Source organism: Rhipicephalus sanguineus, chromosome 11 (genome assembly GCF_013339695.2).
Source record: "Rhipicephalus sanguineus isolate Rsan-2018 chromosome 11, BIME_Rsan_1.4, whole genome shotgun sequence".
Classification (NCBI taxonomy): domain Eukaryota; kingdom Metazoa; phylum Arthropoda; class Arachnida; order Ixodida; family Ixodidae; genus Rhipicephalus; species Rhipicephalus sanguineus.
The window spans coordinates 56,306,311-56,332,864 of record NC_051186.1 but is presented as its reverse complement, the minus strand read 5'-3'; the positions used below and the strand labels follow the sequence as shown (position 1 = coordinate 56,332,864).

Sequence of the window (26,554 nt, the reverse complement as noted above, 5' to 3'; positions counted from 1 at the left end):
TGACGTAGGCGGTTTCACGAAAGTGGGGTTTAGGGCCGTAGCGCGTGACAGAAAACCATTGACCGATAAGCCGGTATAGCTATCCACCAGGCGACAGCGGTTCATATCCACGAGCAGATGAAAATGCCTTAAGAAATCGGCGCCTAAGATTGCGTAGCGTACGTCTGCTATCCAAAATAACCACTGCAGTTTCCTCTTGAGACCGAGATCAAGGGTCAGAGACTTCTGTCCGTAAGTTGCGATGACCGAAGAATTGATCGCTTGTAAAGGAGTTGACTTCTCGCGGAGACGCCGGTCAGTTTTGGACGCTGGAATTATGCTGACTTCTGCTCCAGTGTCCACCAGCAAGCGAAGACCTGTGGTTCTGTCGGTGATGTGGAAGAGGCGGCTTGATGCTTGGCCTTGATCGCCCGCCGCTGTTATTGACGATCGGCCGGAGCGTTTCCCATGCGCCATGAGCAGGGTGGCACACATCTGCGAGCCGCGGCACGAAAACGCCGGTGATAGTAGCATGTGTTCCGCGGTGAAAAGCGGTGCTCGGGCTGGTGGCGGGGCCGTTGCGGAGCAGGCGACGTGAGAGATGGTCGGTGTGGACGAGGCTGGTCATTTAAGTTGCGAATGCTCAGCAATTGCAGACGCAAGTTGGCGACTTCAGCTGCGAGATCTTTTACCGTTTCTCGAAGGGAATCTGCTTCGGAAATCGGAGAGGTGTGGGCAGCGTTTATGACTGCCGGAGCCACGTCCATCATGTCATCGGCCATTTCTGCCAGCTCCGACAGCGTCTTATCCTGAGCTGGGACAAGAGCCATTCGCACGGTAGGTGGAAGACGCTGTAGAAACAACTCACGTAGTATGGATGTTTCCAAGCCGTCCGGCTGGTCCCCAAGTAGATGCTGCAGGTGACGTAGAAACTGTGTAGGACGGCGGTCCCCGAGCTCTTCGTTGCACAGAAGTTGCTGAATGCGCCGATGCTTAGGCGGAACGAGTCGGTGAAGAAGAGCCTGTTTGACTGTCGTATATGGAGTGTCACCAGGCGGGCCCACGAGGATGTCGCGTATTTCGGCCATTGCCTGTGGCGGCAACGCTTCAACGAGCATTTCATGCTTGCGAACTTCTGACGTGATGCGATGAATGCGGAACTTGTTCTCGACTTGAATGAACCATAAGGAGGGATCGGCAAGCCACAGCTGTGGTAGCGTTATAGTAGTAGTACCTCCAACAACACCGGAAGAGGGTACATGGCCAGGTGCAGTGGCAGCGGTACCAGGGCTGAGGCCGTCGAGATGCTCACGCTGCTCCATGGAAGGTCGCGTTCGTAGTCCGGGTCACCAATAAATATAGCACTCTGAAACGCGGTTCCGAAAACACAGCGCGGTTTATTAATGTATCTCCGCCATTGTTCCAACTACTTCTTCTTTTTCCTCAGCCGACTACCCACTACTAGTCTATGTCCCAAGTGCGTCGTGCCAGAAGAAGAAGAAAAGTATGCCACACCCTCAATGCGTGAGAGGATAAGCCAATTTTTTATTTATTTATTTATTTTTTGCTGTGACCACTTCTCACCTACTAAACAGTATTGTAAGGGTACGCTAGGCGCAATGCAGCATTAGCAACATTCTTTTTTGAAAAAAATAAAATACGCTTAATAACATTGCCTTATACCAAGTTTATCAACAGAGTTCCACGCTTCAGTTTTGCGCAGTGGCAAATGATCATGCGATAATTGCCTTCAAGGTATACAGTAAACAGTTATTATTTTAATAAGTCTTCAATTTCGCTCTCGTGCGTGACACGCTTATAACTCGAAATGCATGCACAATCTATTCAACAGATCGAGATACAAACAGCCGAGCAAATAGAAAGGCATGTATGTAGTTTTCAATAGCGCTGAACATAGTGAACCGAAAAGGTGAAGTGTCCTGTTGCATGAGAGCTTTTACAGCCAAGTTTGTGTAGTTCACTGCAGAAAGGAGTGTTCTTCGAGGGGGGGGGGGGGCGAATTCATTCCGCGGCCAACTATGCAGCCACGTACAACGACGCTCTTTGACGTTAGTGTTTCCCACACAGAATGCAAAAATATACGAAATTCCCGGAGTAGCTCACCAGCAACGTTCGATTACTGGTGAGCTACTCTCTGGCATCTGCAAGACGCGTTTAAAAAAGCGACGAAGTACTTCTAGGGACCGTGGTACTGCTAAATGTCCGGCCGCACTCTGCATTCAACGCGCCTGCACCCAAAGCGCTTGGAAGGGATATGGCGGCGAGAGGTCACGTGATGCGAGTAAGCCAATCGCGTCGCCGGCGGCGCGCGGAAAACAGATGCGATACTCTGAAATTTTTCTAGTGACTCTATTCAAGATGGCGCCAGGAGGAGGGTCAACCCGTTTGTTAGCATAGGAACAGATAGAACGTGCGGACGTACGGCCCGTGCCACTTTCACCGGATGAAGTCATGAGCTGCGCTGAAATGGATATGAGATTAAAATACTTTCCCAAACCATGGAAAGTGCTAAGTACTCGCCACCTAATTATTTGCTGCGGTGTGAAAGGTTATATTTCAGCTCCGTTACCGTGCATAACGATGCTTCGCGAAATCCTGTGCGTGCTACATAAAACTGCATGAACTAGAATTGACGTATGAGCTGAACGGCACTCCGAGGTAGTACGTACCGAGCCTGCCTGGCGGATTTGCGGCAGTAGTAGGCCGCCAGCGAGTAGCGCCATCGCTGCTGCACGGGACCACACGTTTAACGTGGTGATGGTTTGCAAACATAATACGTCGTCGTCATTACTTGCGCAGTCGGGAACGCGGAGTTACGTCTTCAACGGAACACAAGCATTTAACATCCTATTCAGTAGCGCTTGTGTCACAGCCATGCTGAGACTCTAGCCATGTGCAATTCACTTCACTCGCATGTTGCAGGTTCGATCAGCACGATCGAAACATGAATATCGAAAAGAATGCACACGTATGCTTTTCGCAACGTCGAAGAAATTAGCTGAGAGGCGTGGGTTGTGGCGGGGGCGTAGCCAGGGGGGGGGGGGGGGTTGGGGGGTTTCAACCCTTCCCCCCCCCCCGAAATTTTTCAGTTTTGCTTGCATATATATATACACGCACACATACAAACGCACGCACGAACATACCTAAATTATGGCTGAACCCCCCCCCCCCCCTCCCGAAAAAAATTTCTGGCTACGGCCCTGAATTGTGGCCGTGACTGCACGTTCCATCGCTCTAACCATTTCGCTTCGTTGGTCGAGCTCGAGCGTGTTGGCGGCATGCGGCGCTCCATAATATCCACAATAATTGTGATACATGCAATGCACAAGAGGAACTATGCTTTTATTTTGATCTCGCTCAAGGATATTATACATTAATTACAATCAAAGTGACTTACGAGAGTGAAAGAACATTGACGCACGAGGGGACGTGAAGTGCAACTCGCTTCTCGTGGGTTAGCAGCTGGTGGTTCATCGTCGCTGTCAATCTCAGTGCTTTCACAGTCTTCTACGTCCAGTGAAAAATACTCGTCGTCAAGACGGTTTCTTTCAACATCACTGCTGAAAGCAATCTGAAGAATTTCCTCCGCCGAACGACTTAGTCCGCGTCACCACGTTTACAATTACAGAGACGTCTGGGCGCGGAGAACATTTTGCTCTCAGACCGGTCAACAAGCAAATCGCTTGCAGTGTGCTGCCACCTATCAACAAACGTACAAAAACAAGCGGCGCAGCGGTGGCTATGAAGCCCAACTTGGCCCAACACACTGGCGAAGGACGGCGTGGATGGAAAGCGTTCGCTCCACGAAAGGCGTCGAGCAGACACGTCCTCGAATGATTGAAACGTCGCTCGCACGATTCGTAACAGCGCTTTGCTGACAAAGGATAGAGGCCCTATTTTAATGTATCGCCAACTTGAAATCGCTCAGTTAAGGAGCACATCGCGAGCCCGCGCGACCACCCGCGTACAGTGTTATGGGACTCATGCACTACAAGAAACACTGACCGATGCTATATGTAAGTAAAACAGGGTGAGCTTCAACTGAATATGTCAGACGTTAACTAGCCTACGTGGCTACAGAAAGCCTCACGAAGCTGATATGTGTACGCTCAGGGCTAGCATTGGAAGCGCGAGCTGCCACGTATTTTCAGGAAAACTTCGCGTCTCGCAAGAACGAATCAGATTTCTCGTGTCACGGAGGGCCCGGTTTGTTCACTAATGCAGGGAACATGCAAAGTCGTAGTGTTCCTTTCTTGGCAACGCGTTAACACTGAGGCTAGCACAGCCGAACAAGGGAGCGACTGCGTAGTGCTGCCATCTTGTCTACTAACCCTCCTCGAGAGGACGCTCCTGAATTCCGTTTGGCGGCGCGACAGTCTATGGGCATTGCGAATATTTACTAGCGGGAACTCTGGCGCTGCGATTGTTCGGCCACCGTGGGAATGACGGGTTGTACATGGATTTCCCCGATCTTCGTGCTTGCGGCTTCAAACACACTTGTGGCTTCGTTTGTTATTGTGTCTTGGCTTCCGTTTCGGATAGATGAATGGATCGCTGTGAACTTCGTGACCTGACTTGAATTGGTGAGCCTAAAAAGGTGTCAAGGTGGTTAAGTGGAACTGCTGAATATTTGCTGAACTTGGTCTTGCGACAAAGAGGCTGCGTGCCACATGGAGCCAAACGGAGCCGAAAGAACGAAGTTTAGACAAATCCGTGTACTACCCATCATTCCCATGCTGGCTGACGCGCCATGCGTTGCAGCTCCCATAGACACTAGCGCCAGATTTCCCTCTAGTGTCAGGTCAGGTTATGAATCACTGTCACGTGATTGTCACGGAGGTTACAATCGGGAATCACAGAGGCTGTCGTCGCCGCTTTAGGCTCGTTATTCTATACAGGGTGTTTCAAGAAATGTGTCCAATATTTTTTTTTTAAATCACTGAAAAGAGGTATCTGCGTGCTACCTGCGGCGTTACCTTAACTGTGGGAGAGGGCATTTTGAGATGTGTACAAGCATTAATTACGGCAGTAATTATAGAAATTAAGAAAATTATCTTTTTAACCAGTGGAACTAAGTGGTCGAGTCAAATGGGCGAATGGAAGCCCTTCCTGAGAATAGCCTAAGTAGACGTACTCCTTTTGCAGCTTCCAGTGTCTCGCCACCTATCGCAAAGCGCTGTTCTCTGCCAAGATTGTTCCACATTACTTTAGTTTTATGCATATCAGTTTTCAGACCTACTCTTCTACTTTCCGTATCCAGTTCAGTAATCAGAGCTGTAATTCGTCTCCCGCGTTACTCATCAATGCAATGTCATCAGCAAACCGCAGGTTACTGAGATACTCTGCATTAACTCTTATCCCTAATTCTTCCCATTCTAGGGCCCTGAAAACCTCCTGTAAACACGCGGTGAATAGCATTGGAGAGATCGTGTCTCCCTGCCGTACGCCCTTCTTTATTGTGATTCTGTCGCTTTCTTTATGGAGGACTATAGTGGCTGTGAATCCGCTGTAGATTTCTTTCATTATGTTTATATAGGCTTCGTCGATGCCCTGGTTCCGCAGTGCCTGCATGCCTGCTGATGTCTCCACCGAATCAAATGCCTTTTCGTAATCTATGAAGGCTATGTATAGGATTTGGTTGTATTCCGCGCATTTCTCTATCACCTGATTGATAGTATGAATATGGTCTATTGTTGAAAAGCCTGTACGAAATCCTGTCTGGTTCTTTGGTTGATTGAACTCTAATGTCGTATTAATTCTGTTCGCAATTACTTTTGTAAATAACTTGTAGACAACGGACAGTAAGCTGATGGGCCTGTAATTTTTCAGGTCCTTGACATCCCCTTTCTTATGGATCAAGATGATGTTGGCACTCTTCCAAGATTCTGGTATTCTGGCCAGTTTTTCTAACATAATCTCTCCACCGTCTTTCAACAGGTCTGATGTTACCTGATCCTCACCAGCGGCTTTGCCTCTTTGCATTCCCTTTAGGGCTTTCTTTACTTCTTCTGTCAATACTGGTGGGATGTCAGATTCTTCTGGGCTATTACTGCTTCTTACGTTATCATCTTGACTGTCTCTGCTGCTGTACAGATCTCTGTAGAACTCTTCCGCTACCTCAACTATTCTATCCATATTGGTTGTGATCTTGCCTTCCTTGTCCCTTAATGCATACATCTGATTTTTGCCTATGCACAGTTTTGTCTTCATTGCTTTGAGGCTTCTTCCGTTCTTTAGAGCATGCTCAATTCTCTCCATATTATACTTTCTTATGTCGGCTGCTTTACGCCTATTGATTAACTTCGAAAGCTCCGCCAGCTCTATTTTTTCTGTTGCATTTGAGGCTTTCGTGTCTTCACGTTTCTTAATGAGGTTTTTCGTCTCTTGGGATAGCTAACCAGTGTCCTGTCTAACGACTGTACCCCCGACTTCCACTGCACACTCCTTAATGATACTAGTCAGATTATCATTCATTGCATCAACGCTAAGGTCAGTTTTTTCGGTTAAAGCCGTGTACCCCTTTAAAAAATGGAGAGGTTAAGGTCCTGTGGATGAGGCGTTGCTGGAAACGGAGTCACATGTTGGGTCCCCTCATAACTTTCTCCTCCTTCCTACAGAACCAACGTACAGTCGCCATAAGTGGTTCTAGAAACGTTGGTAGCCACCATTCAACCATTTTCTAGGCAGCAAAGAGCCGGTTGGCAGAAACGATCTAACTAGCCGCTTACTTCTGGTCACTACCGCGGTGTGGTAGAGCACGGTATCCGTTTGAGCCTCGTTGAGCGGACCTTGCGCCGCAACCACGGCCGTCTGTCCCTGAGCCTTTATGACCTTGTCTTTGGCGTCCCCTGCGTCAAACGGCAACGAAGACGGGTTTCAGCCCCAGCACGCAAACAGCTGCAGCGGTAACGGCGGCATCGCGTGGCATTAGAAGATTTTCAATATTGGTATACCAGGGCCCATGGAGGATTCGTTATTGCCTAAGCGCGACGTACAGATGTCTCAGAATAGGCTCTGTCCTCCGTAAACCCGAACCCAAGTAAATCGGCTCAGTGATCTACTCGAGATCAACGCAAATGAGCTATGGTATGGTAGCCTGGGCACGCAGGCTGTTTTCGTAAAACCGGATCTACAACTCAAAAAGGGCATGGTTAGCAAATGACGCATGCGCAGTGGCGAAGGATGCCTACACAGTGAACTGGGTACGGAAGTCTAAAATTGTCTATTGTACTACGCTAAGGAAGTCGCTGTTACGTACTGCTTTTAAGTACTACTGTACGTGTTAGCATCAGTTTGAGAGCTACCACAACAACAAAACCAGAGTGTCGCCCAAAGGGCGAAGCATTCGCATCGGGAGTGGTGCTTCCGGTAATGCGGAGAGGTGTAACTACCTTATATTAATAAGAAGGAAGCCTCATATGTCTCGTCAAACGCGAAAATTGGCCTGATTTCCGCGTCGGCGTCAACACAAGTGATGCAAAAAATCATCAGTCGATGACGTCACCGTAGGACGTCATCAAGACGTCACATATCGCCAAAATTTGTGATGTCATTATCACGTCAAAGTGACGTAACGTAACATGATGACGTCACCATGACATCGTCAACGGTGGGCCGATCACGGAGGCAGTGCAAACCCAGGTTAGGTGCCTCCAATCCCGGAGGCAACGCAAATCCACATTAGGAGCGTCGCTCTGGTAGGCGAACTCTGATCAAGAGGGCGTGGTAGCGCGCCGTCGCGCACGCGCTATCTCAACGGAGGTCAGCCGACGGCTCATACCTCCGCAAGCGCTGCGCTGGCTGTTCCCTAATGCCAGATCGAATACTCAAGGAGTTAGTCGCACGCTTTACTTCGTATAACATTCCACTATGTTGCTATCGAATTCGCTGTATCATCCTTGCGGCGAAACTGACTATATCTCACACTTTTTAGTCTGCCTTTGAAGCGCGAGCTGTAACGTATAGATTTCTGCACGCGGAAGATTTGTTTGCTGCCGTTTCGTTCAGTGTTCGCCGCGTAGAGGGTTCGAGGTTCGACACAGGCAAAGCCGCCTTCTTTGCGTCTCGAAGCTTGCGCATTCCGCTAAACACCAGTAACTATAGTTACGGACACGTCCGAGTGGGCATGAGAGAGCGGTACCACTCTTACAGTGGTTCACGTATACCTGTGTCCAGTTTGCGAGAGTACACCACGTCGACGATACCGTTGGCGAAGGTGGCCGACTTGACCGTCAGGTCGTTGGTGCCGGACTGCACAGTGTCCGGACAAACGCCGTCCTTGCCGGAGCACTGCATGTAGCAAAAAAAGAAAAGAAAAATACCAGCGCAATATAATCACAGAAAATTGTGATAGCCAGTATGCTGATGTTTACTGTTAAATGCGAATCCACCCGCCTACTTTGACGCATATCTATCTATCTATCTATCTATCTATCTATCTATCTATCTATCTATCTATCTATCTATCTATCTATCTATCTATCTATCTATCTATCTATCTATCTATCTGTCTGTCTGTCTGTCTGTCTGTCTGTGTCTGTCTGTCTGTCGTGAGTGCGTTTAATATCGAAAAATTCCACGTTTGCGACCATAATAACGTACGCCCGCGCCCCTCACCTGAACCGTCTCCGTCAAGCATTATCTATCTATCTATCTATCTATCTATCTATCTATCTATCTATCTATCTATCTATCTATCTATCTATCTATCTATCTATCTGTCTGTCTGTCTGTCTGTCTGTCTGTCTGTCTGTCTGTCTGTCTGTCTGTCTGTCTGTCTGTGTCTGTGTCTGTGTCTGTGTGTGTGTGTGTGTGTGTGTGTGTGTGTGTGTGTGTGTGTGTGTGTGTGTGTGTGTGTGTGTGTGTGTGTGTGTGTGTGTTACGTCGAACAATTCCACGGTAAGAACGTACGCCCGCGCCCCTCACCTGAGTCTTCTCCGTCAAGTAATAGTCTTCCACGGTGACCTTGTTGTTCGGAGGAATGACGGAGATCACGGCGACGTCAGCGCCCTCCATCATGCTTTTGTCGTCAGCGCCACTGAGGCCGAATGCGGTCCACATGTTGAGAGCTGCAGAAAGTCCGCACATTATAGATGGGGGCGTCGTGCTAACTTTAGGGCGACATAACTCTCATGCGCGCAGTATCGTCGGTCACTATTTCCCCCGAGATTTCGCGAGACTCGACCCACGAGAGCCCACGACAAGTAGATTCTTTATCGCTATTGGCGGCGAATCTACCATATAGGAGTACGCACATTGGTTTTTTTTTTGTTGTTGTTGTTGTTCTGCATGACTGGTATAGCGCCATGGATTGCATGCAAGCGAGAACTGACCGGCCACTGCGCGCACGTTGAAAGTGATGGTGTCTGCGTCCAGGTGCCATCCCACTTGTATCACGTCTTTGTAGACAGTCTCGCAGTTCTTGAAGTCGCCCGGGTTGGCAGGCTGGGCCCGAATCCTCAGCAGACCCAGTCGTGACTGTCCCATACGAGAACGGTAAAGTGCATCAGAGAACAAAAAAAAATTGAAGGCGATACAGTCTTTGACTTTGGGACCTCCTTATGTATACTAAACACATGTAATATTTCTGTATTTGTATTAATAAAATTCTGATTCTCATTCTGACTCTGAGTTAGGTGTCTGGTAGTGGCACCCACACCGCGGCGTTTGCGTGGCCTGGTGTGTTTCTTGGGTTAACTTTGGGTTTCGTCGCACTGCCGCAGCCTATCTCGGAGGACACGTAGAAATTAAGCGCGTGGTTGAGATCTGCTCCGCCAGCTGCCGAAAACGATCCTAGCTGCTCACAAGAAAAGCGACTGCTCATTTCAACGAACTCATTCGCTCAGTTTTCGTCAATTATCCTGACAGCTAATTGGCCCTTAAGTAAACCTATGCTCCATTATTGTATGTATCCAATATAACTAACTTGAATCAGAAGCACCGGTTTCGCACTAGTTTTATTTTTTATGGGGCTTTCTCGACCGGAACTGCTTAGAAGAGAAAAAAAAAGTCACTCGTTGCTTGCGCCACTAAACATCTGCTGCTGTGCGAGTTTGTTGAGGGCTGTAAGGAATAAAGGCTCGTCCACACTTGCGACTAGCAACAATCGCGCGACTAAGTTGTAGACTCAAAGCGAATAGTCGCAAATGGCCGCTTTGGTCGCAAAGCGACTGCATTCGCTCAGTCGCTCGCTGCTCGATTTTGCAGTCGCAAAAGCTCTGAGCCAATCACGTGCACAGGAACGGGACTTCAGCTTATTTTACGGCGCAATGGCAACGCGAGCTGTTATATACGAGGAGACGTGCATTGTATGTGGCGACGCATTTAGGTCGCACGCAGGTGTGAACATCGGTAGCTTTACGTCGCTTTTTCGAAACCGCCAGTCACAAACGGCCGAGCGACCGGTGCTAGTCGCAGGAGTGAACGAACCTTATAAACGGGGTACGCCAAGAAACGACGTAGGAAGCAATAGGTCGAAGCGGTCAAGTTCGAGTGTTTACCTATATAGTCAGCCACAACATAAAAGCTCTGCCCACAGCCGTCGCTTCCCCACCCATGCAGGGAAGATTTGCATATGTGCCTCGCCCAATCGCATTTGCTCATTACCGTGACGTCAAAGCGTATTTCAGGTCGGTGGTTTCCTTATACAGACACATCTTCATGGTACTGGTTTTCGATCGAAGACTAGAACTTCCTGGAAAATTTCGGCAAAGATTGCGACATCACTGCTCGGGGAAACGCAATATTTTAAGTAGCGACGGCGAAGTTTTAATTATTAATAAGTGTAGTACAGTAAAAGCTCGTTCATTCGAAAAATCGGATAATTCGAACCTGTACTCTGGTCGTGGCCAGCGCATGCATTGTTTATTGGCATCATATCTCGTTCATTTGATCACATTTGGCCGCAACCCGGTTGATTTGGACGATCCTCAGAGCGCGTCGACCGTGAAGTGCCGCAAAAGTGCGACGCAAAGGAGAGAAAACAGCGTTCACGGAGAGACGAAACGGCCACGGGCTACAGTCATAGGCGTGCGCAGGGTTGCTGCTCGGCTGCTGACGCGAAAGTCGCGGGTTCGATCCCAGCCGCGGCGGGCGCATTTCAGTGGAAGCGAAATGCTAGAGGCCCATGTACATAAATCTAGGTGCACGTTAAAGAACACCAGGTGGTCAAAATTTCAGGAGCCCTCCACTATATGGCGTCTCAAATAACCATATCGTGGTTTTGGGAACGTAAATTCCCAACAATTATTATTGCAGAGAAAATTTCGCCTAACTCTTCTAAACCTAGTCATCACGACGGAAAACGTATGTGCACGGGGTGTTTCAATAAACCTTCGCCTGGTCACGTGGTACCGCAGCTGCGACGTCTCTTGCGGTGGATCACGTGTCGTGACGTCACGCCTGCCACACTCGTGCTCCGGCGGCTCAAGGTCATTGCGACGCGATGAATGACCTTGGCATACAAGACGTAGTAAGAGTTCTATAAAACACCCAGTAATTTTGCAACACGAAAGCTCCTCTCTCTTACCTTCCTCTTGATCAACCTTGCGTTGACGGGCACGTTGATGTGTTTCGGTATGGCGCCGTGCACCAGAGGCCTGGTGCAGTTGGCGCAGGAGACCGCGAACCAGTCGATGTCGTCCACGGTCATGTTCTTGGGAAGCGTGAGACGCAGGTTCGCGCCGGCGTACATTCCTAATGCGCTGTTACTGCGTGTCCGACGAGTCGCGTCTAATTAGGGCAAGCAGCATATACCAAGATCACACGCTTATCGAGTAGCGCCCTAAACGGGGTCCTGAATCACTTTTCCCACGTGATCATCGAACGACCTCAGTATCGGAGTTTATTGCCCCGCGAATCGATTGCCGTAAACATTTATCGAATCCGTCAAGAACGAGCGGCGTTACAGGGATTTGTAGCACGCTTTAAGCGCTTGCTCTCTTCCCGACTAAGGTCCCTAGATTTCTCAAAAACAAATCTAGGGGCTTTAATCCCGACGAGCGCGCTGGAATCTACACAGGGATGGATGGTACAGAGGAAAGAAGTTACGTCAGTGGCACCATGACCTTGAGCGCGCGTGATGAAACGCGATCGCTCTTTCCCGTTGCGATTCCCATGCGCGCGAGTGTGGCTACTGTGTAATGTTAGCAGACTATGGGGCGCGGCACCGGCACGTGGTGGCACCCCGTGGCAAGAAGCGCATCTGATCTAAACGACGCTCTTGATTTATGCCGGCTATTAGCCAATAGCATGTTATCTGTTGTTTTAAGTCAAACAGCATGCGCCGGCAGCTTTGAGGGGAGTGACCACAGGCATCTGTATGAAAAGAGGCCGTCTGATAATGTAGCAACTTCGCTCTCCGCTTCTGAACTCTCCTTGCCGTGTGCCACCGCAATATTTGGCTGAGCTGTTCATAGGAGTGTCTGCTTTCCGCGGGACGTGTTCCTTCACAAAGCCTGAGGGATGGTTCGTGACCCCTTTAACAGCTAGCGTGTTCAGTTAGACCGATTGGTAATTTTAGCGCCAAAAGTTTAGCGACCACGAGACACGAGAAAAAAAAGCCGAATGTTACCGCTGCTTCGGCAGGCGCAGCCTAAATTAAAATTTGCGGCCTGCTCTAAAAACGCGCTCAGTTATAACAATACGTATACTGCGCAGTTCGATCGAATACAGTCTAAGCTTATGACGCCGACTATACATACTTGGCGCGTAAACACTAGATTAAGAAATAAAATTCCTCGTTTGGGTACATAGCTTGTTCAGAATCTTCCCTTAAATTCTGATTTTTCGCTCCCGGACAACAATTTTCGCTCACAACCAACATCGCCGACACCGACATGTCTGCGAAACAAGCTTGGGGCAACTACACCGCTATAGTAAGTGCAGCCTTCAGTATTGTATACAGAGGTTGAGAGCTCTGATATTGCCTGCTTCGGTTCACGCTACCACGTAAGTCTATAGTATCTACACTCAATCTGCAGCCTCTAAAACTCACCTTCCTTTTTCATGCAGGATTATCCCTTTCGAGAGTCCTGGCTCGTTACCCTTTCCAACTAGGAAGTGCGTGCCTGCATGCAGCGACAAAAAGAAAAGATGAATGTTAAAGGATATTCTAAGCCACATTCGAACGCATGGAGGAAGTAAGGAAAACTAGGTGGGAGCGTCACGTGGTTCCGCTAGGCTCGTCAAGCCGACGTCCTCTGACGCCGTCCCTCCCGACCAGTGCACGGCGACTCCTGGATAGCATTAGGCCCCCGTATGGAGCCCGTCACAGAAGCAAGAAAAGCTACCGACAAATAGTGGCGCTTGCTATCACGTGACCAGAGCCTATTTCTCCCTTAAATATTTTATGACTAGGCTTAAATATTGTCACGTCACGCTCCCGCCTATCTCCTTCCCCTTCATCTATGCTGGTGCTATGGTCTAGGCACCATACAGGTGCGGCACACTTGCCGAAATACCATGGTTATGCCATTACTTTCGTTCCCACGAAGACAGCGCCTCCTGTTAACGTGATTTCTTTTCCTACCGTACTGTCATATGAAATCCTATACGGCACTGACATGCTCGTTGTCACGAAGACAGCCTCCTGTTGACGTGACGTCGTTTTTTTTTTCGGTCGTAATATTCCAGGGCACCAGTCACATTCTGGAACATTTGTGCGATGTCCACGATGTTGACCATTTTCCCCTTCCATAGCCCCAGGCATTCACCGATAGTGAAGCGTAAAGAAGTGTATGCCGGGAATTAAGCACGGACCAGAAGTGAAAACCGGAGACGACACACATACCGGATGTGATCATAAACCGGAAGTAGAACCCGCGAGTGAACGTAATACGGCAAATGCACACCAGTAAGCCAGTTGGCCGTCTGGAGTGGCATTACGGGAAAAAAACAGCACGCAAACGGACGGGACGAAGATAGGTAACAACACAAGCGCTGTGGTGTGTTTCAAGTGTGAAGTGGCATGACAGAATTTAGGTGCGCATTAACGCGTCGAATCTGCTGCAATTGTTATTGCGATAACAAATATATGGACACTCCAGTGCATTTGCCGTCGCCGTCGACGTCGCCGTGAGGCTCCGTAAAAAGTCCAGGTTGCGATAACATCGCCCCGCGCGTCGTAGTTCTATGTGCGAGTGAAAGCGTGCGAGTGCAGCCGACGATCGGCAGCTCAAGCAGAGAGGAAACGCGCCGGTCGTTTTTCGTTTCCCGGAAGGCCCACTGGGTGTCCCCGAGGCGGGGGCTGCGTGGTTCCGGCGGATACTGCGTACTTTGAGCGCTCGCGCGCGCACTGTATTGACAGGGATCAGCACACGCCTCACACCTTTTGTACGCGCTGTGTGTGTTCAGCTGTGCTTGCGTTGAAGCGATGGACAGAACGAAGGTCGCTTCGCTCGCTGCAGTGGGCGAGTCGCCTTACGCCAGCGTTTTGTTGAGTTACGTGTCTTACGTCAACTCGGATGCTACAGGAGTTAGCTGCCGGCCTTACTTCGTATAACATTACAATTTGTTGCTATCGCGTTCGTTGATTCGCCCTTGCGGCGAAACCGACTTCTTTAAGAGGGACCCATTCGTTTCTATGCCAGCACCCAGCGGCGACCACCATTGGCGTAGCCAGGTTAGATGAAGGTTTGGATGAAGCTAATGAAGTTGGAAGCTATAGTCAATCGTTTCTCGACCCCGGAGCAACGCTTGACTGATATGTCCATCATCGCACCGTAAAGTGCACTTCGTTTCGATAATACTGACGTATGTGCTCTAACGTGAGTGCTGACATTACACCACACTATAAACTACCCTTTAAACGCCAGTCTAGTCGACGTTCCTGGTAAGCCCACGATGTGCACGCTACTACTACACTTACAAATACACATCGATGTACATCGTAACGCTTGGCTGAAAGAAAAAAATGCAGCATATACAATTGCTTGCAGACTGCTTCGCATGAAACCGATTCCCAGAAGTCGTGGTATCTGCCGATATTTTTTTTTTTCAATTTTGCATGTGTATATATACACGCACAAGTGAGAGCGCACATACCTGTAAAGTGTGGTGGAACCTATCTCCCCTCCCACCTTTGGCTACGCCCCTGGCGGCCACTGTCAGTAATACCCAGAGAGGTTCACAATGAACGTGATAGGTAAACTGCTTCGACAGTATTGAAAGTTGGGCGGGTTGGTACGGTAGCATGTTTGGGTACAGCGCGAGGAACGACGAAGACGGAATAGCACAGAAGGGACACGGACGAGCGCTGACTCGAAACTGAAAAGACTTGTTTGAAGAACACATGTGAACGTAAAAGCAAAAAAAAATGTATCAACGTTGCGTAGAAGTGTTAAAAACGAATGGAAAAAGCAACGTAGTGTATCACCTAACAGCACACGTACTGAGAAGATAGGCGAACTCCTTGCCCGTAAGAGACAACGATGCCTCACGCATGCGTCACCCATTCGGTTAATGTGGAATGTCTCTATCACATCTTTAGTTGTCTGGGAACTATGTTTTAACAATATCTCTGCATCGGCCGATGCATTAATATGCGCTTAAGAGAGCACAAAAATTCACTGAGGAATCGTAACGCTTCGCATCTGGCATCGCATTGCAACACGTGGGGCTGCTCATCTGTTTTTGCCGCTGCAGATATATTGTTAAAACATAGTTCCCAGCAGGCCCGTAGCCAGGGGGGGGGGGGCCTACCCCCTCCCCGAAATTTTGGTGAAGTAGGCGTTTTTACCAAACCAAATTAAAAATAGGTGTTTTTCTCAAAAAGTAAACGTTATCAGCAAGTGCCCCACCACCCCGAAAAAAAATTCTGGCTACGGGCCTGGTTCCCAGACAACTAGAGAAGTGATAGAGGCATTCCACGTTAATAAGATGGGTGACACATGCGTGAGGCATCGCTGTCTCTTACGGACACGGAGTTCCCCTATCATTTCAGCATGGTGCCTTTAGGTGATGCGCTATGTTACTTTTTCCATTAGTTTTTAACACTTCTACGCAATTTTGATACGTTTTTTTCTTTTGTTTTTACGTTCATGTGTTTTTCAAATAAATCTTTTCAGTTGCGAGTCAGCGCTCGTCCGTGTCCCTTCTGCTCTATTCCGTCTTCGTCGTTTCTCGCGCTGTACCCATAAACATGAAACTGTTTCAAAGTTACGCGAGGTGGTGGCAGCAATGCGATTTCCTGATCCACGGCTATGAAGCCGCCGTACCTGGTACCGAGCCGTCGAAGTAGAAGTTCTTCAGCAGCAACGTGTTCTTGTCCTCGATGACGATGGCGGTCGCGTTGGCGTGGTCGCCAATCATGTGCGTTGCCACCGTCCTCGCCCTCGGCAGATGTAGGTTGGCCGGAATTTCAACGTGAGCAAAGCTCCTCTGCGTTAGAGATGCAAAGGATACTTAAAGGACCCCTAAACCACCCACGATATTCTTTTACCATTTCAAGTAAACGCACGCATCGAGTTCAGCGTGACGTCACGATCGACAGTGCCAGACGCGGCAGTGCTACGCGCCGCGGGCACGTCACAATGTTTAAAAAAAGAATACCGTGATGCTCCTCTCCGGGCCTTTCTGTATACCCATCGTTGGTCGTGACGTCACCGGGAGAACCTGATCATGTCAGCAGCACAAAGAACCCATTTTTCTGTTTGCAGATACGCGCGTTCCCATGCTTATTCTCCTCGCACGGCGAGGAGGAACCTCAGCCAGGAGGAAAGACGAGCCAACGAACGGAGCGTAGCGAAGGAAAGAGCGAAACGAGCGAGGGCCGCATTTCGATCATCAAACTCGTGTTGCTCCGCTGTTAGGGCACCACTTCGAAAAACTCTCGCGGCCACATGTTCGTTGTAGACTCGTGCACAACTGCAACACCTTAACTAAATTTCGACCTCTGGATGGTTTAGGGGCCCTTAAAAAAGAACTGAAAACAAAAACGTTTTTTCAATGCAAATTCTTTGGAAAGTATCTGCGGGAAAATCGTGTCCGTACGTATACTGCCTTGTGGTTGGAGAAGAATTCGATATAATGGCATTGCAACGTTAGAATATGACAAATGTGGATAACTGGCGACTTTGTAGGGTGCTTCATAAAAAGTAAACACGAAAAAATACAAAGATTTCCCATGCGGACTAGACCACATGGGAGAACATATAGCAGTATATGATTATGATAATTAAGTCAAGAGTTTGTGACACTGTAAAGCTAAAACGTTGCAAATTTGGATAATTGGTCACATTGGAGTGGTCCTTAAAAAATGAAATAAAAACATAATTGTAAAATTCCATGAGAATACACGGAGATCTCCGCAGAAAATACTTAAGAAACATCACGGTATAAAGCGAATGATGACTCGAATCCGCGATTTACCAAATGCCTCGGCACTTGACCGCTGGGCTTTCTGAGCACGCATGTAATCGAACACTCTACTTCTAACTATACGCGGACTTTAACCCTGAACCTTCCGAGCATGTTTCTGAATTATGCTTGAAGTGCGTCACGCAAACAAAGCTTACCGCGGTAGTTACGTGACAGCATCTCAATTCCTGCTCCTCCAACAGTTTGTATTCTTTAGCTGTGAGCGTTTACACTGCCGTTTTGCAGATAATTGACACTTTGCAAATTATGTTTTGCAAACGCACAGCCTCGACCACAGACTATACACCAGAGCACGCCTGTCTCGCAACTAGGCTGCTGGCGAGCCGAGCGGATACTCTCGCACCCAGACGCCGGGCTAAGCGGGCAGCCAAGGCGCGCGCGGGCTGCACCAAGTAAACAGGGCAAGCTGCAGTTCTGAGTCTTTAAAGTGCGAAAAAGTACCCGTTCACGCCGCTTCAGCGTATAAGAGCTCGTCTGGGCACTACTGCGTTGTCTTTGGATGTCAAAACAAGCAGCGCAACAAGAGGATATTAGCGTTGTCTGCGACGATTACGACGCGCCACGGAAATAGTGCCGGTGCGTTGTTTTCAGCTTCGCCGCGAGTGGATAGCAGTGATTCAAGCAGAAAATCTAGGAGCCGAGTGAAAATGCGCGAGTAAGTACACTAACTGCGTGTATTCTGCAGTGTGATGCCCACCTATTTCATTTTGCGAATGTAATTTGCGTGACACGCAGCTGGGTTGAAGGCAGGCGCTATAGCTCTGTGTGGGGGTGCACTTCATACCTTTGAGCGTTTCCCGTGACGAAAACCTAGTGCAAGGTAGTGCTTTCAAGCACAAGCAATCAGCATGCTTTGCCACTTTCAACGTATTAATATTAAGCTTTAGTGCTTTTGGTGGCATCCACGCCTTCGAGATTTCGTCTTCAAAAGGTAATAAAGGCACGGTGCTCCTCAACAGCTGGCCAGAATTTCGTGTTTTCATGTCAGTGTTTGATCGCCAAATTTATTTGGACATGAGGCACCCAGCTGCACATAATACATATATTGGCACGTAAGTAAACAGTACTCGCGCCAGTGTCCTTTACGTCGCAGGCGTAGCTAACCGGCTTAACTAAGAGTAGCGCAGTTTCGCTTGTAAAGCACCATCGTTAGAAGAATAAAATCGCGCAGGTAGCTTCCAAAAGGGATCGTGAACGATACTGCAAGTTATACTCTCTGATAGCACGCTTTTGTGAGCAAGACGCATTATTGTAAGAGCGCTCGTGAAACAAAAATTACGTTCCGCGAAGCTACCCGTAAAGCGTACTCTATTACGCGATGCGTGCTGAAATGATGAGCTTTCACAAACCTTTGTGCACAACTTGTCCTATGGGGCAACAAAATATCGTTTCACTCTTTCGCGAGCTGCACTGCAATTACGATTCACGTGTACTACTGCGAGAACGTTTTTTTTTTTTTTTTTTACAAATGTAACAGCGTACGTATCTGACGAGGTTGCTTCCGCAGCCGACTCAGCACGTACTGTATACATTGTGGACTTGCATGAGCAAGATGTTCTTGATGTTCCAATAAAATCAGCGAAAATGTCCAGGCTAGAAAAGACGCGAAACACGCTCTCCGACGGGCTGAGTTTCGGGAGTTTCACGTTTGCTCTGTGTAGCGTATGCTGGCGTGGCAGCCCGCGCATGTTGTTTCGTCGCGTGTGCGATAGATGGCGCGACGCGCGATGCAAATATGGCGATGCGCATGGAATTCGCTGTGTTCTGGTCTATAGCTTAACAAGCTATATATTTTACATTCAACACTCCACTGCCTTTCCTTTGTTTCGCTTCTCCCTTTCTCTCTGCACACTACGGAGCTTAGAATGAGGCGTGACATTAAACGGGTCATGACACCGAATTTCCGATGGTAATGTGGATTAATCCTTGTGCGTTTACAAACAAGCTGGCGAAATTTTAGCGCATTTGGTCGAGCACTTAATCAAAAATTTGCAGTGGCTTAGCTCGGCTATGCCAGGATATACGTAGCATTAGCAAAGGTTCAGCTGATTATTCTTAGCTTTCCAGATTGTCTAGGATTATTAGTCTTCTGTTCATTCTTCGTACGCTGAACCGCTAATTACCAGGCAACTACTTCGGGATGCGATGAGATAAGCTTCTCGGCTCTACTGCGCCGTCGAGCAGCATTTGCGCTCTCCTTCTCCATGGCGTTACCCACCTGCAAACGCCAGTCAGAGGCGCTATCAAGCGGCCCCAGCGCAGTGTCAGACGGCGACTGCACAGCGAAGGCGAATAGCTGCGCACGCGCCGGCGCCACTGTGTCTATATATGGCTACGACGTCACTCCTCTCGAATGCGGCGCAGACCAGCAGCGGCGAGCCCCGCGCGGCGGTGGCGGAGTCAGCGCGCGGTGTCAGAGAGTCAGGAGTCAGCGGTGTAAGGAGTCAGCGCGGCGGTGTCAGAGAGCGCGTGAGATGCCAGCTCCGGTGACCCAGCTGTGTGACATCACAGATCCTCGCGCATGCGCAGCACGGCTCATGACCCTCCACGCGAAATCGGCTCCGGCTAGGCAAGTGTAGCTAAAGGCCGTTTCACATGACACAAAACAGAGCGATTTTCAGGCTGCGAATTCGCTCGCAGCGAAAAAAAAGGCCGATCGCTCTCGCCGCAGCGGTCAGCGGCGAGCGACCAACATGTTGGAAATTTTTCGCTCTGTTCGCAGCGGCGGAGCGATTTTCCAGTCGAGACCCGTCGAAATTGTGCCGACCCGGCGGAGCCGTCGAAATTGCGCCAACGAGTTTGTTTTGGTTATGGCCGTTGTTGCGTATTTTCAAGTGAATTTAGATTGTAAAGTGTTTTTAAATGACAAGACAGGCGTTCTCTTCGCTACCGGTGATGAAAATTTAAGAATATCATAACACACAGATTGTTACATTACATTCGAAAATTATGCCGTGTCTGCCACGAACAACGGCAGCAAGCAACTTTGCGCGCCGCGCCAGTCGCAGAGCAAAAATCGCAGACCATTCGCGGTCCATGTGAAACGAAACCGCCATTAGCGGCGGTTGCGAACAGAGCGAATAGAACGAACCGAGCGATTTTCTTCGCTGCAATCGCGGCATGTGAAACAGCCTTAACGCTACAAAATTGAACATTTTTATAATCACGTGAGCGGCGTGATAGTCGGGCAACACTGGCACCCTCTCGAGCCGTGACGTAACAAGCTGCTTCCTGTGCGGGCGTCCGCATTCCGTCGAAAGATTTTGTTCCGTGGTCAACTGCGCGTGCAATCGAGCCGTTGCACCTTTGTTCGGCTTGGTACTGAAATTGAACGACTTACAGCGGCTGAAACGTTGGTAGAAGACGACGGCTCTGCTCCATGAAGCACATGACCTCACAGACGCTATCGCAAAACGGCGGCCGCCGGCGGTGGGCGGCATTTATAGCCGGCGACTTCTAGGGCTATTTTGCACTGAAACGTTCCTCTGCGGTTCATTTTTTAGATGCGAAGTATCTTAAGGCGGAGCTCAATCCGGTGGTGGTGGTGTGCGGCGTGACCACCCTTACTGCGCATGCGCATACCCTCTCCACACACCTCCACTCCCCTCCCCTCTCCACTTTCCCTCTCGGCTTTCCCTCTCCCCTCCCCCTTTCCACTCTTCCTCTGAAACGCGGGCTAGACATGCCGAAATTCTCTCCTGCGCAACGCCGCGATGAGCTCGAGCGCATGCGCGTCCCCTCCGCTTCTCTCTCCGCTCCCACGCTGCCCCCCTCTCGCCCGCCTGTCGACCGCGTTCCCCGCTCGCCCTGTGAGAATTAACGGCCAGGCTAGATGGAAGATACGACGCGCGTAGCGTCCCTCTTCGCGTTCCACGACGCGAGGTCGGTAGCATGCCCAACGAACGCCAACGGAACAAGATCGTGCAAGTGCTCCGGCTTCGCATCGCCTCATGGTCCCCTTTAGCGGGAGATGGTGTAATTTTCATATACGTATACGCAAAATAGACCCTGTACTTCAATTTTTCGCTGAAATCCGCAAATTTTTGGGTGACCGTTTCATGGCCCCTTTTAATGCAATAAGTTCTGACGCGCTGGCTTTGAAAAGCCTTTGCGGTGCTCACGCACGTTCGCTGAAATGTGGAGGGGGCGGACGCGGTTAGAGCGAAAGTAGTAGTCTATGGACGAGAAATTTCGTGCGGAAAACTATTCTCGCGGCAAAGTCAACTTACCAATGTTGCAAAGTACGTACGCTAGGGGGCGCTCGCTCTTTTGCAAATTTCAATTCATTCGCGACTCTGCTGCAAGTGTCGCATGCGTTACCTTTGCTTTTCTGTCGTACACGCTGAACCAGTTGAAGTCGGTTATCTTGTTACCAGCCGTCAGCTTGAGCACCAGCGTCTGGTTACGGTACGCCTTGAGTGCCTCGAAGCTAAGTAAAAGAAACAGAAAAAAAAAAGTCAGTTTCGCCGCAACGGCGAACCAATGAATACGATAGCAATAAATTGGAATGTAACGCGAAGAACGGAAAGCAGCTCGAAATTGCCAGCGCGTCGCTCGAGCCCAAAGGACGCACGAAAAGAACGCACACAGGACGAGCGCGAACTAATGCGTCACAGCTTGACACTTGAAGCGAACTGCTCAACCATAAAGCAGGACGCACGAAACGAACGAACAGGTACACACAGGACGAGCGCGAACTAATTGTCACAGTTGTTACTTATTTCTGTTTGAACAGCGCGCTCCTTTCGTAGACGCGGCCGCTGCAGCGAGCGAAGTGACCTTCGTACCCCCCGTTCCACCCCACCGGCCGCCCCTTCTTTCCTCGAGACAAGAGCACGAAGGCGACTACGCCCTGTAAGGCGAAAAGCAACGGCGTTCGCAGGAGCGGGGCGACGATCTTTAAAGCGCGCCACGCGCGCAGGAAGCATGCTAAAGTAAATGGTGTATATAAATAGCTTGCCGTTAATAGGCTAGCAGACGGCACTGTTCTTGGCCTAACCGTCTAACGCCGCGCGTTGCGAAGCCAGAGGTCGCCCGTTCGATTCCGCGCGTCGGAAAGTTTTCTGAATTATTCTTTGTGTGGCATATATATATATATATATATATATATATATATATATATATATATATATATATAACACAATTTGAAACTAATTTTGAGCTGTAATGGAACTGCGTCTACCTTCAAAATAATTTACCAGTTTCATAGCCATAGTTTTTAATACCACTGCTGTGCAGCCAAATTTTGGAATTCACTTTATAAACAACGGCAGGGCCATGCGTCAATTAATCTGTACATGCAAATCATACATCGTTTATATAAACATAATACGTGTCCGAATATATAAACATAATGCGTGTACTCAATCGCATCGTTACTTTGGCAGAGAAAAGCCCCAGTAATTTATGCAGTAGCACGGCAAATTGGGCTCATTGGTATTGATTCATGTTTAAACTGGATAAGGCGCGCACACAAACATGTACACTATACCAGGCGACAACTTTCTGTGGCAACACAGCCAAGGCTACAGAGCCGAAGCACACACTTTTTTTACTACGCTGCTGCATGTAGTCCGTGAACGCAAACTTTTGTAGACTACGTAGCATAAAAGAAAACAAAAATAAACGAAACAGGCATTATGCTCGGGACACTCTGCCTTGTAAGTGAGAAAGTTTATCCCGCGAAGGATTTTCGTTTTTGGCTCTTTCTAGCTTTCGGGCTCTCTGGTGTCGATTTCACATTTTCCTGAACCCGTAAACAATCGCCTGCAAACGGACTATTTGGCGTAGTGACACGTGCAGAATCTCCGCCGTAGCTTTGGCTGTGCTGCCACAGAAATTTGTCGCCAGGTGTGGAAAAACGTGAACAGGCGCCTCTATTGTTCACGTTTTTCTTTCTAGTGTCCGTGTCTGTGTGCGCGCCATATCCAGTTTAAACATGAATTAATTCAGTGCTTAAACATTTCCAGTACATCATTAGTATGTCAAAAAGCAGCATTGGAAGGTGGAAAGCGTGAGAACGTCACACTAAGTATAGAACACCAGGTGTTTACCTGCCAGCGTCATCTTTCACGACGATGCCGTTCCCGTCGGGTGAGTTTCCTCTGCCGATGATGAAGCGGGCTCCTGAAACATGTAGAAGCTAGTTAAACGCTGGTAATCGGTAAAATCGGGAGGTCCCCTCGTAACGTGATCGACCGTCTCGGTGCTCTTGTTGCAGTTCATCGTTGGGTCATGCACTCCAAACGTGGTAATCGATAAATGTGATTTTGTACACCGATAGTAAGGGTAACCAAGTTTAGAATGCATGCACTCTAATCTAATGTAACCCTTACTATAGAGGTGCACAAAATCACGTTTATCGGTTACCACGTTTGGAGTGTGTGCAGGTCGACGATCACAAAAGTATGTACAAGGTTCAATCAACTAAGAAGTCACGGGTGAGGATGTGTGCTAACCGATAGAAATTAAAGCTTGTTTTATTCATTCATTCATTCATTCATTCATTCATTTATACTCAGCGGTGCACTAATAATGTTTAAGCCTTGTCTGAATATTCAGTAAGCATGTCGGGCAGTTGTCTATCCCCTTCAGCAGCGATGGCTACGTACGTTTGTGTACGCAACTTGTTTATGCTAGTTGTGTCGACTTCTGGCCAAAAGAGAGCAAGGTACATTGCTCATTGGATGATTTGAACATTCTGCACAGTCAGGATGTCTTGACTTAACCACAGTGTGCTGTGTATGACTGTAACCAATCACTTTATGAAGGCACTATGATGTTCGACGGGTCGTTCGACGTGCCGCGTTCCAGGACCAACGTCAAAAGTATTATTTTTCTTTTCTTGAAATGAATGCAAGCAAAGATTATTTGCGCACACGGTTTGAGCCTACGATTTCATTCTTATTATGTATAAATGGAACGTTACTAACTGAAGTACAATAAATATTTAATCACAAGCTAATTAAGGTTTGTTACTGAAATTCAGAAAAAACATCACATTCCTTCATTTTCTTTCTCGGAATGTAATACTGAGTGCCTTGGAACTATGCTAGGCGAATTTGACACATTTGCAGCGAGTGCATCATAATTTGCGCCTGCAGGGGCTATACTCGCTTAAAGGGGTCATGAGCCACTTTTCCAAGTAATGATGTAATGACCTCAGTATCGGAGTTTACTGCCTCCCGAATCGATTGCCGCAAAAATTTCTCGAATCCGTCAAGAATCAGCGGAGTTACGGGGGTTTGGCGCACGCTCCGAGCGCTTTCTCTCTTTTCTCGTGCCGACGAGCGCACTGGAAGCTAGACACGGAGGGATGGCATGGGGGAAAGAAGTTACGCCAGCGCGCGTCATGAAACGCGATCGCTCTCCCGCTGTGATTCGCTTGCGCGAGTGCGGCTACCATGTACTGAGGAGTGCGGCGCCGGCAAGTGGCGGCACCCCGCGGCAAGAAGCGCATCTGATCCGAACGCCGCTCTCGATTTACGTCGGCTATCGGCCAATAAGCATGCTATGTCCCTTGCGACGTAAACTGCCAGACGCCCCGCCCACCGACGAGAGTGAGAACCGGCCTCTGTTTGAAAAGAGGGCGCCTGGGAAAACGGCAACTTCGCGCTCCGCTTGTGGCTTTTACGCGGCGCGCACGACTGTAGTATTTGGCAGAGCAGTTCATAGCCGTGTCAGCTTTCCGCAGGATGTGTTTTTTCAACAAGCCCAAGGTGTGCTTCATGACCCCTTTAAAACCTAAGAAGAAGAACAGCTCCGCCCACAGCCAATCGCTGTCCATCCCACAGAGAGAATTTGCATATATGCTTCAACCAATAGCGCTTACTCATTTTCATGACGTCAAGCACTTCTCGATTGTTTCAGATATAGTTGACTTTCCCATATAGACACGTTTGTGTCGCCGGTTTTAGGTCGGATACTTGAACGTCCCGGTAAATTTTGTCAGGGAGTCTGACATCACTGCTCAGATAAACTTGATGTTCGAGGTAGTAACGACAAACCTTTAGCTCTTTAAATGCGTAGTATTTACATTACCGAGAAAAAGTACTTACGGTTCGAGCGGAAACCGTCTAGCACGACTGTCTTTCACAGGTCAAGGGCAAGCGCGCCGCACTTTTGTGGGCGGAGCTTACATTTTATATGCGAAAGCATCTTATGCTCGGGGGCAGTGTCCGTTCTGCGGCGTCCGCACCCATACTGCGCATGCGCCAACTCTCCCCCCTCTCCTCGCGTGAGGTGGGAGGAGGTGGCGTGAGCGCTGCCTCCGCTTCGTTTCTCCTCTCCCGTTCCTCTTTCCCGTTCCTCTCTCTCCGCCACAGCTGTGCGCTCGTATATAATGCGACGTGCGCTCGCTCCCGTTGCACTCTCCTTCGCAACGGCGCTATGGACGCTCGCGAAGCTGAACGTAAACGACAACGCCGGCAAGCGGATCTCGAAGCTGCAAGGCTGCGGAAGCGCGCGTTCGCTCTGCTTCCGTCATTCTCTCTCTGTGCAACTGTGTGTGAAACGCCATGAACAACGTCAACGTCGGCGCTAGTTGCAGCGGCAGCGACACCGCCGCGGAGCAGAGGAAGGCTCGGGAAGCCGAACGTAAACGTCAGCGTCGGCAAGTGGTAATTCAAACGCCTCGACAACCACTGTCTCATAAGTCAGATAAGAGAAACGGGAACTCGATGCGTACCCCCCGCGATGATTTCGCATCCCACCATGGTTGCCCGTAGGGGGAGATGATGTGTAATTTTTTTATAGGTCGCAAGCGAGTGTAGTCGCGAGAGCGTTATTCAAACACTGCGACAACGAGAGCAGCGCGCACCTGGCGCTCGACCGTCGTAGCTGAAGCCCCTGAGCACCAGCGTGTCTCCAGAGGCCGCGTAGACCTTCCCTCTGATGCCGTGCAAGCCGGAGTCCAGGCTGCCCAGGTACCAGACATCCAGCGGCTTCGCACTGGCTGCGGCTCCTGGAGGCGTACGTAGGCCGGGACAAAAATTAAAATGCAGGTGGAAGATGAAAACGAAAAATCACGCGGATCTTCAATTGACTTGAAGGGGCACTAAAGCGAAACAATGAATCGGTTTACATTGATCAATTGTACTCTGAAAACTCTAATGTCGTTATTTCACCATCATACGTTCATTAATAGTGAAGAAAATCGAGGTCGAAGTTTACATTCAAA

At 49.0% G+C, this 26,554-nt stretch overlaps 1 protein-coding gene across 1 annotated transcript in view; it reads right to left on the bottom strand.

The window, feature by feature from the left end:
* Positions 1-26,554, bottom strand: part of LOC119375055 (protein Skeletor, isoforms B/C-like) — a 44,581-nt gene that overhangs the window by 15,496 nt on the left and 2,531 nt on the right. The window contains exons 2-11 of the mRNA XM_049411136.1: positions 26,195-26,338; positions 23,430-23,502; positions 21,697-21,805; positions 16,215-16,377; positions 12,995-13,067; positions 11,528-11,708; positions 9,333-9,477; positions 8,926-9,068; positions 8,166-8,289; positions 6,729-6,848 (exon numbers count right to left, since the gene is read on the bottom strand). Of these exons, the coding sequence (XP_049267093.1) occupies positions 6,729-6,848; positions 8,166-8,289; positions 8,926-9,068; positions 9,333-9,477; positions 11,528-11,708; positions 12,995-13,067; positions 16,215-16,377; positions 21,697-21,805; positions 23,430-23,502; positions 26,195-26,338 (1,275 nt within the window). The remainder of the gene's footprint in view (positions 1-6,728; positions 6,849-8,165; positions 8,290-8,925; positions 9,069-9,332; positions 9,478-11,527; positions 11,709-12,994; positions 13,068-16,214; positions 16,378-21,696; positions 21,806-23,429; positions 23,503-26,194; positions 26,339-26,554) is intronic.